This window comes from Lipotes vexillifer, unplaced genomic scaffold (assembly GCF_000442215.2).
Source record: "Lipotes vexillifer unplaced genomic scaffold, Lipotes_vexillifer_v1.1 scaffold1312, whole genome shotgun sequence".
NCBI classification, from domain to species: Eukaryota; Metazoa; Chordata; class Mammalia; order Artiodactyla; family Lipotidae; genus Lipotes; species Lipotes vexillifer.
Genome location: NW_006786207.1, coordinates 788199 through 804075, shown reverse-complemented (window position 1 = coordinate 804075; position 15877 = coordinate 788199). Strand labels below are relative to the sequence as shown.

Here is a 15877-nt window from a genome sequence, read left to right as displayed (position 1 = left end):
CACGGCCGCTGAGCCTGCGCGTCCGGAGCCTGTGCTCCGCAACGGGAGAGGCCGCAACAGTGAGAGGCCCATGTACCGCAAAAAAAAAAAACAAAAAACAAAAAAAACCCCAGCATTTTAGACACATTAATATAACCAAAAAGATTTTTTTTTTTTTACATCTCAGTAAGAGATGATCACAATATACTTGGCTCCTGCCTGCATTAGAATAGAGCACCTGAAGATCAGAGGTACCAAAGAAGTCCTACTGATAAAGTTAGCAATTTCCACTGAGGCCTTTCTACGCTTGGGAAGGCTCTCATCCTTGTGTTTTTGTTTTTTTTTTTTTTTAAACAGGATGGTTGACAGAGGAGAAAGAGGGAGAAGAATGTGACAGCCAAAAGTAACAAATGAGACTTCATTTGACCCAACTGCTAAGTACTTAGTTCTTCCTGATTTAATGACCATGATACACAAAACACGTTCATTTACCCAGCTAGCCAACAGCCAAATCGTTGGAAACACACTACGCGTACCAGGTGTCCAAGTGAGTGCTGAGCTTACAGAGGTGGCCCCTGCCCTTAAAACATTCTCTGGGGAGCAGGGCGTCCCTGTAAACATGCTTCTCCCCACAGCCCGGAGGCATACCACCATTCAACAGTCATGGACAGGTGGCTTGGTGGCTGCTTTGGGAAGTGTTTAACCTCTGAGGTTCCCATCCTGCCTCAGAAGTTCAGGAGGCAGAAACACACAAACCTATTTGGCCTCTAGGGTCTGCTTTCTCTGTAGCCCAGAAGGTTCTCAAAAACCTGAATAAGCACAGGTGACCTATACAAACACATGCAAGCACCGAAAAGCACGGTGCCAGAGCTGGTGCAGAATAATTGATCTGATAAGGGTAAAGTGATCACCTAATCCAACTCTTCATTTTATAACTGAAGCTCCAAAAAGCAAAATCACTTGCTTAGAACCACACAGTCGGAAAAAGAAGAGCCAGGACTACAACCCAGGTCTCCTCCTCTCAGCTGAGGGCTCCTTCCAGCAGGCCACACTGACCCAGTAAAAAGCAACACGTTGGCCACGCTCTAGCCTTCCTGCATGCTGAATAGCAGCAGTGGCTGGGTCCTGGGGGACTATTTAAACAGATGGGCTAAAGCAGCAATAACTGTAACAAGAGGACACAAGGACACGCAACGGGGCCGGATGCCACCTCAGCTGGAACTCAGAGTTATTCCTGCAACAGAATGGGACAACTTCTGAGGAAGCCGCCTCTTATCCCCTCCCCCACTGAACCCTGCTACTTGCCCACACTTGAATTTAAAGCATTTCCCAAGATCAAGGCTCAAAGGCAAGGGTATCAAGTGGGGGGGAGGGGTCTGAATGCCAGGATGACAGGAGATGACCCTTGTCACTCACGGGATACGAGGACTAAGCAAGCCAAACAGCTGACTAGGCCTCTGGCCCCTGCCTCCCTCTTTGCTCCAGCTGTAGCCTCTCAACACTGCTGCTGGTCAAAGCAGACCACCTCACCAGATAAGGGAAGGAGTCTGTCCAGACGGTAGCCTAGAGAGAAAAGCTATCCCACGCCTACCTCCCCTCCTTCCCTCTTCACCAGAGTTTGTGGCTCAGAGTCACTTACCTTTTTCTTCTTCTTCAGAATCACTTTCACTCCATCCACTGAAACCATAATGCTCACCTTCTTCTTCTTGATGTTTTTGGCTTTAAACTCATACTGCAAGTGAGAAGAGAACAAAGGGCACAATCCAGTTAGATCAGTGCATCTGCACAGCCCCAGAGAGCTCATGACCTGGAAAAGAGGGCCACAGATGGGTCTAGGGAGCTGACGCAGTTTCTGGGGACATGAAGCACCTCAGGGGATGTAAAAGCAGGTAGCTGTCTGTAGGCAGGGGCTCGGCAATATTTGGGCTGGAACAGGGGCTCTGAATGGTCACTGGTTTCACCACTCAGCTTTCAGGTAGGGCCATGGGAATGGACCTGATCCATTCTATCGAGATGAAAACAGAGCCTACTTTGAAAATCTCATGAGAAATCCAGAACCTTCCCTCAATAACTCATTCTGACATTTAATGACTTTCGTTGGCAGGCAACTTTTCCTCGTGTCTACCCAAATGCTGCTGGGACTCTATTCCATCCTCAATGAAGATTAGGAGGAGCTGGTACCCATCTTCAAATCAGGGATTTTGCATACTTAAAGATCATTATGATATCTAAGTTATTCTCTGCAAGTTCAAGTCCCAAATTCTTTTATCTGTAGGTCAGTCTCCAAATCTACCCATAGCCCCATTAACCTAAAATATTCTAGAGAGTACTCTAGAAAGGATCTGATTAATGACAGTTATAAAGGAGGGCATTACCTTACAAACCCTATATTCTAAATTTCTATTTGCAATCCTGAATAGGCCTGCTTCAACCACAACTACACTGCTGAGGGATGCTGGCTCTCATCCTCAATCCCAGATATTTTTCTATCACATTTGCTCACTCACAGCCATTTCTTAGGTTTGTGCAGATATTCAGAATGGTAGAAAAATTCTACACTTTCCTCACTGAACTTCATTCTGAGCGCTTACCCATTTTCATCTGGTCCCTGTCTTGGTATCACTACCTAACAAACTTACCTGCCACGCTCTCTAATCAAAGATCTGGCCTACAGATTAAAAAAATAACAGTACAAGACCCGGGGCCAAAATCTCTACTCCGACCTACAGGCTCTCTTCTCTGGGACCTTTTATACTCAAAACCCTTTCCCACCATGCCGCCACCCAAGCTTAGTAAGGCGTCCAGCTCCTTGCCTGGACACCTAAAACCTAACTATTTCTACTTGGTATTTTGACAGATATGAACCTAATCCACCCTAGCAAGATGAAAACATAACCTACTTTCAAAGTCTCACGAGAAATCCAGAACTCTCCCTTGGCCATGCCATTTAATACTCTGATTTTAAGAACTCAGATTAGAGCTTCTTACCGTGTCTGTATTCTAGCCCTTCCACTGAAGTCTCAGCTCATTTTCTTACTCTGTTGCAGAGTTACTGCTGATGCCCACTGGCTGTCAGCTTCTTAGAGACAAGGACATGACCTAGCTAACTGAGGTGAAACATTTTTCTTTACATCGTCAGGGCAGGTTCTGGTTTACTGCTGATCTGAGTTTCCAGGTGATGGCAACATACATCACTCCCCAGTCTGGTGGTCACTTCTCCCAGCCTCCCAATCACTCTATCCTGTCAACAGCTGTCCTTTTTTACCAGCGATCCTGAAAGAAGAGCAAACCGGAGCAGCAGACACGTAGGAGAAAGAGAAGAAAACTTCAGCTGACTCTGCTTCAGAGTCTGGGAACCCAAAGCCAATTAAGAGTAATACAATAAAAGAGAGCAAGTGTGTCTGACAGGATGGAGAGAAGTGCTATCTGTATTGGAGTCTGGCTTATTTATAAGAGGGCCTCGGCCACGTAACCAATTTCTCTCTAGGTCAACGGTCGTAAGCTGGTGAAGGCTAGAGTTGTGTGACTGGCATGCGCTTCAGGACACAGCTACAATTTGCAGTGTGTCCCCTGACTGCAGCATTCTGCTCAGGTGCACCACCTGATGAACTGAAATTACCTCTGGGTGGGAGACTAGCACGAGGATCTGTAAGTTGGCTGACTTTGGCCTTGTGCCTGCTGGGAGAGGTGAACCAGCTCCATTTCCTGATCTCACCTGCATTTACCTCTGCTCACAGCCTTTCAATGGACACAGTCTTTCAGCTGTGCCTCCCTTGGGGACAAATCACTAAAATCATAGCTGCTCCTGCCGGTCGAAGGAGGGCAGAGAGGTGTGTTTTGATGAACTCGGGGAGAGACAAGGGCTTAAGAGTCCAGGAAACACCCGGAGGTAGATAAAACCTGCCCTAGACAGGTCAATCCTTGCCTGTTTTATTGTCTTTGCTCTCTTCCAGCACGTCACTCTCACAAGCTCCACGTACTTCCTTCTTCCCTTTTTCCAGCAAAAAAGTCAAAGCAGTGAATACTAAGTACCTCTCTCTGCAGGGTAGGATGTCACCTCCCAGCCCTGGTTTCAGAGAGCATATTGCCTGCTAAACCAGACCCTTAAATGTCTTATATTTCCAGGAAAATCTTGTAGCTGGCCATCGCTCTTTCTTGTTTGGTCCACCACCCTACTGGTTTCATTCTCTCTGGGATCTTTTTAAAATCGGTATCCCCCCACCGAAGGCTCGCAAGAGACGCCCAACCAGCTCCTTGCTTGTGTATCTGAAACCTGAACTGTTTCTACAGTTCGTGTTTTGACAGCGTTGGCCATGCCTGTGATATCCTGATCTTAAGAACTCAAAATGCAGCTAAACATTCTCTTTTAGCTGGAACTGGAAAACAGCCTCTAATTCGATCACTGTGCACATACTCCCAGGTGGCTCTTCTGTGGTGTGTGGGGCACAGTAACTACTCATTACTGTGAGAAGCATGACCGAATGATTGCATTATAATCTCAGTGACAGTACAGGTGCTCCGCCTTACAACAGCTGGTGGAAGGCTCTCTGGAGTGCTTCAAAATGAAGAGGGCAGAAGAGCCATGAAACAGGCTTCTAGGCCCTGTTACAGCTGCCAGTATGTACTACCTGACTGCTGCTTGGAAGGCTCTTAGGTTCGACACACTTTGCACCTACTCCACCTGTCTGGTGGTCAGATGTCCCAAACCCTTTCCAACTGAAGAATAGGTACTCAAATGGTAGTTTTGTTGCAAACTAGGGAAATGAAATCAAGTGTCTGAAAAGGTTTAAACCTTTATTATCATAAAACCATTCATTTATATGGCAATTATATTTCACGTGGACAACCATGTTATTGTGCTTACTGTGGGGATGGAAAATGGATTTGGAACAGAGGAGATGTTGGGAGTGACTAGAACAGAGAAAAGAGACTCACGGGTACAAGCCCTCCTTTTTACCAGACTGTGCCGCTCGGAGGGGCAGGCGGGCCCAGGAGGAAGCATCTGTGTTCCTCAGGATAGGAATCTAGTCTGCCCAGGCTTTGCTAGGGGCTGAAGAACAAACAGGACTGCTGATGCCACCGTCTGTGGCCCAGGCCCACCTCCCACAAAGCCCATGCCAGCTCTGGAGTCTGTGCCAACAGGCCTGGCTCTTCCCCCAACGTGGCCAGGCTGACCTGATATATTTGCTTTGCTAGTCAGAGCCCCACCAGCAAGGACAGATTAAGCCTTACAGGACCTGACCTTGTAGGGAACAAAACAATACAAGCCCTGGAACACTAACCACTGATTAGAAAGACCAAATGTCTAGTGTTCATAAACAGAGCCTTGGGACCCTGCATGGGAATAGCAGCCCTGGAACTTAGAGTGCTGTGCCAACCAGTGAGGCCCATGAAGCGGAAACTGGGTAGAGGGAGGGGTTCAGATCCAGCAGGAGCCAGGAGTAAACACTCAACCAGAACACTGGCTGGAAGTCAGAGAGCTGCCAACAGAACAGGATATCTCTGATACCCCAATGCTTCCCTGTCCCCAACTCCCAGAACTACATCCTAATCTTGTGTGTCTCCAGTTTCAGCCACAGGGTGTCCAAGAAGGGGAAGCAGGAGGTCTGGAACAGGGGAGTGAGTTAATGAAGGGACTGGCCCAGCCCTGGGCTTGAGGCTGTACTGCAGAAATAGAAGTAACAGAATCAATTTCTTAGTAGTCAGGAAGGTTGGGGCTGTATACACACACGCACGTGCGCACGCACACACACACATGCACGCACACACACACACACACACACACACACACACCCTCTTAACAGTCTATTTTCACAATAATGTCTAGCTCCCTGAAGAATCTAGTTTTTTTTTAAAATAAGGATCCCTGGTTCCTCAATTACCTTGTCTACAAACAACTTACCGAGTGATTGCACTCTCACCAGCTATGTAGGAAGCTGGTCCTCTCACTCGTCTCCATAAAATTTCTTTTGCCTAGCTCCTTCCCACCGTCCCCACAATGCTTAGTTATGAATCAAGATGCTCAGAGGCTACTTTACCAAGAGAGGAGATTTAGTTTTGCAAACGCAGATAGTGATGCTCTTGCTTGGTAAGTCCTCGGCTTATAATCAGCTGTGTTCACCACCTTTCCAGAGTAAGTCTTTGGAGGCTTTGCTTCCGGTTCATGACCACAGGAAATTTAAAAGGGAATTCTACTAGTGCCACTGGGTATTTTAATCATATTCTGCCCACAGTCTTGTTTTCAAGAGTGCAAACACATCTCCACAACAAAACTGTAAGCACCTCAACCAAAGGCACTGTCTTATCAAGGGTTTGTAGGAAATCATTTTGCACTTAACATTTGAAAGCTTAACAGCTTAGGTAATAAGATACAAAATCTGAGTACGTCCATATTCAGAGCATATTCACAACAACCCAAAGGTGAGGCAACTCCAGTGTCCACTGATGGATGAACAGATAAACAAAATGTGTTAGAGACATATAATAGGATTTGCTCAGCCTTAAAATGGAGATTCTGACACGTGCTACAACATGGATGTAGCTTGAAGACATTATGTTAAGTGATGTTTATGTTAAGCTGGAACAAACAGACAAATATTGCATGATTCCACTTACATGAGGTACCTAAGAATAGTCAGATTCAGAGACAGAAAGTAGAATGGTGGTCTTCAGGGGCTCGGGGAGGGGAGAGGGTGAGGAGTTAGCATTTAATGAGTACAGATTTTCAGTTTTGGAAGATGAAAAGATCTGGAGACGGACAGTAGTGATGGCTGCACAACAATATAAATGCTGTATGTAGATGTCACAGAACTGTCATTTAAGAATGGTTGAAATGGAAAATTTTATGTAATGTATATTTTACCACAATAAAAGATAAAAATCTGAAAACACTGTAACAAACACATTTCTTCTCACGGCAAGTCCCCTTAAATTCTGCTTGCAAAAGGATATTGCTGTTACTCTCCCACGTGCAAGTCAAACATGCCATACTTTTCCATGCTTCCAGGTAATTGCATTTGCTAATGTTTATGCCCAGAATGCCCTCTCCCCCTGCAATCTGCTTGGTGAACTCCTGCTTATTCTTAAAATATCAACTTAGCCTTCTCCACAGAGAAGCCTCGCAGGTCAACGCCCCCTTCCCGTATGCTCCCACGGAACTGCACCATTCACTTGGTTGCTACAGCAATATATGAGCCTCCACTATCACTCACCACTGATTGGTTGTGTATTTCCCCACTAGGCCACGCCCTCCTTGAGAGCAAGAAAAATGACTTACACATATCTGTACCCAAGAATATAGCACCAGGACACAGGAGGGTGACAAATGAATGTCAAATAAATTAATGAACACAGTGGTTAAATCAATTAAATGAATTAATTGACAGTGGTTATTCACAGAGCCTGAGAAAACATGACACTGTCCACAAAGGTATAATAAAATAAATCCTCCATAAGTTAATTAATTGATTAACAACTTAAGTTATTAAAACCTAGATTCCATTTCATGGGCATAAGGACTTTAAGAAGATCTGACTTTAATTATTCCAAACTCCACAGCACACTGATAAGTACCTTATCCTCTGCTTGATCCATACTTCATTAAATGAAATAATTTAGAGCTTCCTTCACTGGTCAAGGCTATTCTCAATCATCTTATGGCACAGTTAGAGGTAAGAAATCAGGGGGATGGTCATGCACATGAATCTCTGTTCTCTGGGCTACCCAGCTTCCCTAAGTTCCAGCTCCTGTGCCTATGGAGCCAGAATCTGAAGGACAGGGCACCCAAGAGCCATGGCAGTTCCTGACATTGTTGTGTGGCTCAGTGACTTGTATCGTTCATTCCTATGAAACCTAAGAAATGCAAGACAAAGACCAAAGTTGGTACTGAATCCAAATTCTAGAATATCTGAGGCTTCTTGGGAACACCAGGTAGAGACATTTAGTTCCTATCTATCAACATCAAGCCCAGCATAACTTATTTCAGCAACAGACGTATCACTGAAAGTTGGGAGTAAATAAAATCTCCATAAACTGCACACTACTTAAAAGGAAGCAGAGGAGCTACTTTTTCAAAAAAAGGAATATTCATTGTCATTGTAACATAAATGTAGAATTTAAGTATTTACCCAGCTCTGTAGACCAGGGGATCTAAAACTTGTTTTAAATTCCATTTGGGATTCCTGATAAAATGGCAGAATCCCAGACCCAGGCCTCAGAGATACTCATTCAGCAGATCTGGGATAGGGCCATAAGCTGGCATTGTTTTTGTTTGTTTTTTTGTTTGTTTTAACATCTTTATTGGAGTATAACTGCTTTATAATGGTGTGTTAGTTTCTGCTTTATAACAAAGTGAATCAGCCATACATATACATATATCCCCATATCCCCTCCCTCTTGCATCTCCCTCCTACCCTCCCTATCCCACCCCTCTAGGTGGTCACAAAGCACTGAGCTGATCTCCCTGTGCTATGTGGCTGCTTCCCACTAGCTAGCTATTTTACATTTCGTAGTATATATAAGTCCATGCCACTCTCTCACTTCGTCCCAGCTTACCCTTCCCCCTTCCTGTGTCCTCAAGTCCATTCTCAATGTCTGCATCTTTATTCCTGTCCTGCCCCTAGGTTCTTCAGAAACTTTTTTTTAGGATTTGCTCAGCCTTAAAATGGAGATTCTGACACGTGCTACAACATGGATGTAGCTTGAAGACATTATGTTAAGTGATGTTTATGTTAAGCTGGAACAAACAGACAAATATTGCATGATTCCACTTACATGAGGTACCTAAGAATAGTCAGATTCAGAGACAGAAAGTCTCTGCACCATCCACTTGGTTGCTACAGCAATATATGAGCCTCCATATATATGTGTTAGCATATGGTATTTTTTTTTCTCTTTCTGACTTCACTCTGTATGACAGACTCCAGGTCCATCCACCTCACTACAAATAACTCAATTTCATTTCTTTTTATGCTGAGTAATATTCCATTGTATATATGTGCCACATCTTCTTTATCCATTCATCTGTCGATGGACACTTGGGCTGCTTCCATGTCCTGGCTATTGTAAATAGAGCTGCAATGAACATTGTGGTACATGACTCTTTGAATTATGGTTTTCTCAGGGTATATGCCCAATAGTGGGATTGCTGGGTCATATGGTAGTTCTATTTTTAGCTTTTTAAGGAACCTCCATACTGTTCTCCACAGTGGCTGTATCAATTTACATTCCCACCAACAGTGCAAGAGGGTTCCCTTTTCTCCACACCCTCTCCAGCATTTATTGTTTGTAAATTTTTTTGATGATGGCCATTCTGACTGGTATGTGGTGATACCTCATTGTAGTTTTGATTGGTATTTCTCTAATGATTAGTGATGTTGAGCATTCTTTCATGTGTTTGTTGGCAATCTGTATATCTTCTTTGGAGAAATGTCTATTTAGGTTTTCTGCCCATTTTTGGATTGGCTTGTTTGTTTTTTTCGTATTGAGCTGCATGAGCTGCTTATAAATTTTGGAGATTAATCCTTTGTCAGTTGCTTCATTTGCAAATATTTTCTCCCATTCTGAGGGTTGTCTTTTGGTCTTGTTTATGGTTTCCTTTGCTGTGCAAAGGCTTTTAAGTTTCATTAGGTTCTATTTGTTTATTTATGTTTTTATTTCCATTTCTCTAGGAGGTGAGTCAAAAAGGGGAACACTCTTGCACTGCTGGTGGGAATGCGAATTGGTTCAGCCACTATGGAGAACAGTATGGAGGTTCCTTAAAAAACTACAAATAGAACTACCATATGACCCAGCAATCCCACTACTAGGTATATACCCTGAGGAAACCAGAATTCAGAAAGAGTCATGTACCAAAATGTTCATTGCAGCTCTATTTACAATAGCCCGGAGATGGAAACAACCTAAGTGCCCGTCGTCGGATGAATGGATAAAGAAGATGTGGCACATATATACAATGGAATATTACTCAGCCATAAAAAGAAACGAAATTGAGCTATTTGTAATGAGGTGGATAGATCTAGAGTCTGTCATACAGAGTGAAGTAAGTCAGAAAGAGAAGGACAAATACCGTATGCTAACACATATATATGGAATTTAAGAAAAAAAAATGTTATGAAGAACCTAGGGGTAAAACAGGAATAAAGACACAGACCTACTGGAGAACAGACTTGAGGATATGGGGAGGGGGAAGGGTGAGGTGTGATAGGGCGAGAGAGAGACATGGACATATATATACTAACAAACGTAAGGTAGACAGCCAGTGGGAAGCAGCCGCATGGCACAGGGAAACTGGCTCAGTTCTTTGTGGCTGTCTGGAGGGGTGGGATAGGGAGGGTGGGAGGGAGGGAGACAAAGAGGGAGGAGATATGGGAACATATGTATATGTATAACTGATTCACTCTGTTATAAAGCAGAAACTAACACACCATTGTAAAGCAATTGTACCCCAATAAAGATGTTAAAAAAAAAAAAAGAAAGAAAGGTGGAGTTCATTTCACATAGAATTTTGAATGAACCTTTTTTACAAGTATAATAACTGGTACTTGTGCTTCTGCCACTCACAACTTGCTAGTTTCTGTAATAAAAAAAAAAAAAAAAAGGATCTTGCTGTGATTTATGTCATAGAGTGTTCTGCCTATGTTTTCCTCTAAGTGTTTTATAGTGTCTGGCCTTACATTTAGGTCTTTAATCCATCTGGAGTTTATTTTTGTGTATGGTGTTAGGGAGTGTTCTAAATTCATTCTTTTACATGTAGCTGCCCAGTTTTCCCAGCACCACTTACTGAAGAGGCTGTCTTTTCTCCATTGTATATTCTTGCCTCCTTTACCAAAAATAAGGTGACCATAGGTGTGTGGGTTAATCTCTGGGCCTTCTATCCAGTTCCATTGATCTATATTTCTGTTTTTGTGCCAGTACTGTACTGTCTTGATTACTGTAGCTTTGTAGTATAGTCTGAAGTCCAGGAGCCTGATTCCTCCAGCTCCATTTTTCTTTCTCAAGGTTGCTTTGGCTATTCGGGGTCTTTTGTGTTTCCATACAAATTGTGAAATTTTTTGTTCTGGTTCTGTGAAAGATGCCATTGGTAGTTTGAGAGGGATTGCAATCAATCTGTAGATTGCTTTGGGTAGTAGAGTCATTTTCACAATGTTGATTCTTCCAATCCAAGAACATGGTATATCTCTCCATCTGTTTGTATCATCTTTAATTTCTTTCATCAGTGTCTTACAGTTTTCTGCATACACGTCTTTTGTCTCCTTAGGTAGGTTCATTCCTAGGTATTTTATTCTTTTTGTTGCAATGGTAAATGGGAGTGTTTCCTTAATTTCACTTTCGGATTTTTCATTATTAGTGTATAGGAATGCAAGAGATTTCTGTGCATTAATTTTGTCTCCTGCTACTTTAGCAAATTCATTGATCAGCTCTAGTAGTTTTCTGGTAGCATCTTTACAATACTCTACATACAGTGACAGTTTTACTTCTCTTCTGATTTGGATTCCTTTTATTTCTTGTTCTTCCCTGATTGCTGTGGCTAAAACTTCCAGAACTATGTTGAATAATAGTGGTGAGAGTGGTATGCCACATCTTCTTTAACCATTCATCGATGGACACTGAGGTTGTTTCCATATCTTGGTTATTGTAAATAGTGCTACTATGAACATAGGAATACATACATCTCCTTGAATTAGTGTTTTCATTTTCTTCAGATAAATACCCAAAGGTGTAATAGCTGGATCATATGGTAGTTCTATTTTTAGTTTTTTGACGAACTGCCATACTGTTTTCCATAGTGACTGCACCAACTTACATTCCCACAAACATGAGGTTTGCATGAGGGTTCCCTTTTCTCCACATCCTTCCCATCACTTATTTCTTGTCTTTTTGATAACAGTCATTCTGACAGGTGTGAGGTGATATCTCATTGTGGTTTTGATTTGCATTTCCCTGATGATGTGATGTGGAGCATTTTGTCATTGGCCACCTGTATGCCTTCTTCGGGAAAACGTTTATTCAAGTCCTCTGCCCATTTTTAATTGGCTTGTTTGCTTTCTTGATATGGAGTTATATGAGTTTCTTAAATATAATTTGGATATCAACCCCTTATCAAATATATTGTTTGTAAATATCTTCTCCCATTCAGTAGGTGAATTTTGTTGGTTTCCTTCCCTCTGCAAAAGCTTCTGAACTATTTCAACAAAAATTTAGAGGAATTGTGTTCAAAATGTTTGGGACCACAAATGTTGATCAGATATTTCATCTTATGGATGAAGAAGTCACTGCCCAAAGATGGTAAAAAATGTTCCCCAGGTTCACTGACGGAAAACCCAAGCCTGGAACCCACATCTTCTGACTCTTAGTCCTGTTCTCAACATCTGTTTCCTACAGCCTCAGCACCCCACCAGCCCAGAATCCTGGCTCCAGCAAATACAATTATTCATTCATTCCTCCTTTCATTCAGTACATGTGTAATGAGCTCTCTGGTATGCAGGCAACTCCATCATATAACAGGAAGCAAGAAGAGGAGGAAGAACTTACTGGAAGTTAACGTCATAGGATCTGGAATATTCTCAGACCACTCAGTGGAAAGCATACAATCTCCTCCCACCCCAAATTCTTTCCTGTACTAATCGCACTGGCTGCCCTCATTTCCTTTGTTGCTTCCCACCCTGTTCCACACCCAAGGACAATATCAACGACCTGGGAAGGACACAGAATGCCAATGAGGTCAGAAAAACACGGCAAAGGGGCCCTCTGAACATAAGGAGGCCTTCAGGGCAGGAAATATCCAAGTTCATTGCTGTTTCGAACACTGAGAAGCAGGGAGAGAGGTTCATCCAAACACAGATGTTCTGTGGGTAGGAGGCATTTTCAGTGTGGAGAGAGCAGCATGATGGTAGAGGGCAAATTAGATAGGCCCTTGGATGACGCAGCGGCAGACTCAAATGCAGGTAATTTCGGGCTGTGTACTCAAAGGAGCCTCTGAGTGGTGGTTGCTCCCTATAGAGAGGAGACGAGACAGGCCCTGGAATACAGCCATCACTTTTTCTGACTGAGAGCATGTTGACAGGTCACAGGGAGCTGAACAACAAACCAAATGATTAAGGGGCCCAAAGGGGTGATTTATGAAGGTAAGTACCACTACCAGTAATCCACTGCTTTCAGGTTGCTTTTCCCTCCACTAGTTCTTGCAGCACATTAAAAACATGTATTAGAACCTTCTCCCTTTAAGTAAAAATAGAGGCACAGGTGGGTGAAAAGCAAAAAATAAAATAAAACAAACCCCGACTGTGGCCAATTCTATCTTTCTCCTCTAGTATCTAACCCAGACCCTCCTCTAAATGGTTAACACGGTATCTCATGTAAGTAGAAAGGTAAGGGACATTAAAATCATCTTCCAGAGGAAGAAAAATAAAAAGACACAACAACGCTTAAACAGTATAACTCATATCTACACATATACATACACACACACACCGTGCCCTAGAAGGAGTAAGCGCCTGCCAGTATTTAGTAGAGTCATGAATGAAGAATTTAAGGTTGCCTCAGACCAAAAATGGTATGAGACAAATAATGAATCCTTCTGTCTTTCTAAGGCTTGATTTACCTCTCTTTAAAAGAAAGCAATCCATCATGTTTTGTGACTTCCCTGCATCCCTCACCATCCACCATGCACATCCCCACACTTACCTTGTAGTTAAATGAAACAGTTCACATCAAGTATTACAAAGTCCCCTGAAGGAGCCACACTGGACAGTGCTGCTGCTTCACATCAAGCGTTTGCACTCTTAGCTGTGTGACCTTGGGCACCTAACCTCTCTGGGTATTACTATTCTCTTTGGCGAGATAAGGGTACTGGGTTAGATTGTATCTGAGAAACCTTGCCAGCTCTAAATGTGATTCAAGTTAACACAAAGCTCACAGCCCTTGTAGGAAGAGTGTGATGGGCAGGCCCACTTGAAGAAGGAAGGGGAGAATGTATAATAAAAAGGAATTGAGGGTGTTTGGCCAGGCCAGGCTGATCCCAGAAGCAGAGGTAGGGAATGGGAGGGAGAAAGGATGCACACAGATGGGGGAGGGTTCTCAACTGGAAAATAAATTATTAAGAGTTTTGCATAGAAAGGAGAAGGGAGTTACATTCTTTAGGGTTTTGAAAACAGTGAAAAGCAGAGGGGCAGATGTTGAACATAAACTTGGCACCAGCACTGAGGATTCCAAAAGGAGAGAGACTGGGAATGGGAAACCTAGGAAGGACCAGGAACATATGTCAAGTACTGGGTTGTAAGAATAAAGAAAATGTCCGGATGAGATCACTGTATGGACTGAGAACCAGGATAAGGAAATCAGCTCTAAATCCCATGCCTGGAAAAAGTAGCAATGCTCTCAACAATGACAGCACAGGTGAGCACAGAAGATGTGTTATACATCAAAAAAGTCTACCTTGTACTGGAGAATCTGGGCATAGGAATTAGAGGGGAATTTAGAGGTTATGTAGGCGTTCATATGGGACTCCCTTTCCTAGCCTCTCCCAAGTCTTTGATCCGTTCAACCTTTCTCCCTTAGTTTAGATCCAACAGCACAATGAGAAAGAGATGAGAAGACCTGGATAACCTGTGCTTGCACTCATCCATTAGGGTCATAAGAGTTTCCAGGTTTAAGCGGGGAAACAATGGGAAGACCACAGTGCACACAGCAGAACAGATGGCTGCCATGCACGTTCATGGTATAAGGTATAAAGAAAGTCATTCTTGGGAGACACTGAAGAAACTATTTGAGGAGAAGAAAAACAATAAAATCAGACTTGTGAGGGCTCTTAGAAGTAACAGTGTTGTCCCTGTCAAGTGGTCCTTCAGTCTAAAGGAATTCTGGCCACTGTGTTTGAAAAGTAGTTTCTTACTATGAATTGAAATGTACTCACAGAAGCTGCCACTTATGATTCTCTAAAGCAGTGCTTCTCAAGCTTTAAGGTCCATATGAATCGCCTGAGGATCTTGTTAAGTTACAGATTCTGTGGGTCACGGGGTGGGGGTGGGTTCAGAGGTGGGGGGTGGAGGAGGCAAGTCCTGCCTTCCTAACAAGTTCCCAGGTGATGCTGACACTTCTGATCCATGGACCACACTTTGAGTAGCAAGGCTCTAGGGCCAGAGTATATAAGTCCAAAAGATACTTGCACATGCTAGGTGTTTGAGCTAATGACCTCTAAGGTTTTCTTCAGTGTTAATATTCCATGATTCCTACCAATTGTATACGCCAATATTCTGGTTACATCAAAACAGAGACAGGGTGTTACTTATTGAGAGCTACCTTAAGATGGCCCAAAATCAAACTCTAATATACAAATGATAAAAAAGAAAAACATTATCCAGAGCACAAGATCCCAAACTGGAATGGAATCTGAAGTTACTGACTTATTTCCTAGCAGAATAACTTCCTACTGTCAGTAGGTGGCAATATTTCCTCGGGGTCTAAAGAACTGCAAAGTGGAATGAAGGTTCTCGACTGTGGCTATACACCGGAAACACCTGGGAAACTTAAGAAATCCTGGCATCTGGATCCCACCCCAGAAATTGGCTTAATTGGTCTGGAGTACAGACCAGGTGATTCTAATGGACCTTAAAGGTGCAGCTAAGGCTGAGGACCAGTAAAGTCAAGGGTAGCAGATACAGAGAAACAAGAGTCCAGGAGGGGTAAGAGGTAAATGCTGGTCATCACATCACCCCTAAGTCCCTGAGTCTCCCCCTCCCACATCAGGACTGACTCAGATGCACCACATAAACTCCACTCAGTCTCGCCTTTCCTTTAAGTCCATCACCACTAGGTTATTCCAAGGCTGCACCAGATTTTACTTCCTCCAAATTCCTATGATGATACTGGATCAAAAGATGCTAGGATGTTTTATGTAGGG

General features: G+C 43.2%; 1 protein-coding gene across 4 annotated transcripts in view; it reads right to left on the bottom strand.

Annotated features, from left to right (window-relative positions):
• Window positions 1–15877, bottom strand: part of NOS1AP (nitric oxide synthase 1 adaptor protein) — a 314198-nt gene that overhangs the window by 93907 nt on the left and 204414 nt on the right. For all 4 annotated transcript variants that reach the window (XM_007458420.1, XM_007458419.1, XM_007458421.1 and 1 more), the window contains exon 3: window positions 1619–1711. In XM_007458420.1, the coding sequence (XP_007458482.1) occupies window positions 1619–1711 (93 nt within the window). The remainder of the gene's footprint in view (window positions 1–1618; window positions 1712–15877) is intronic.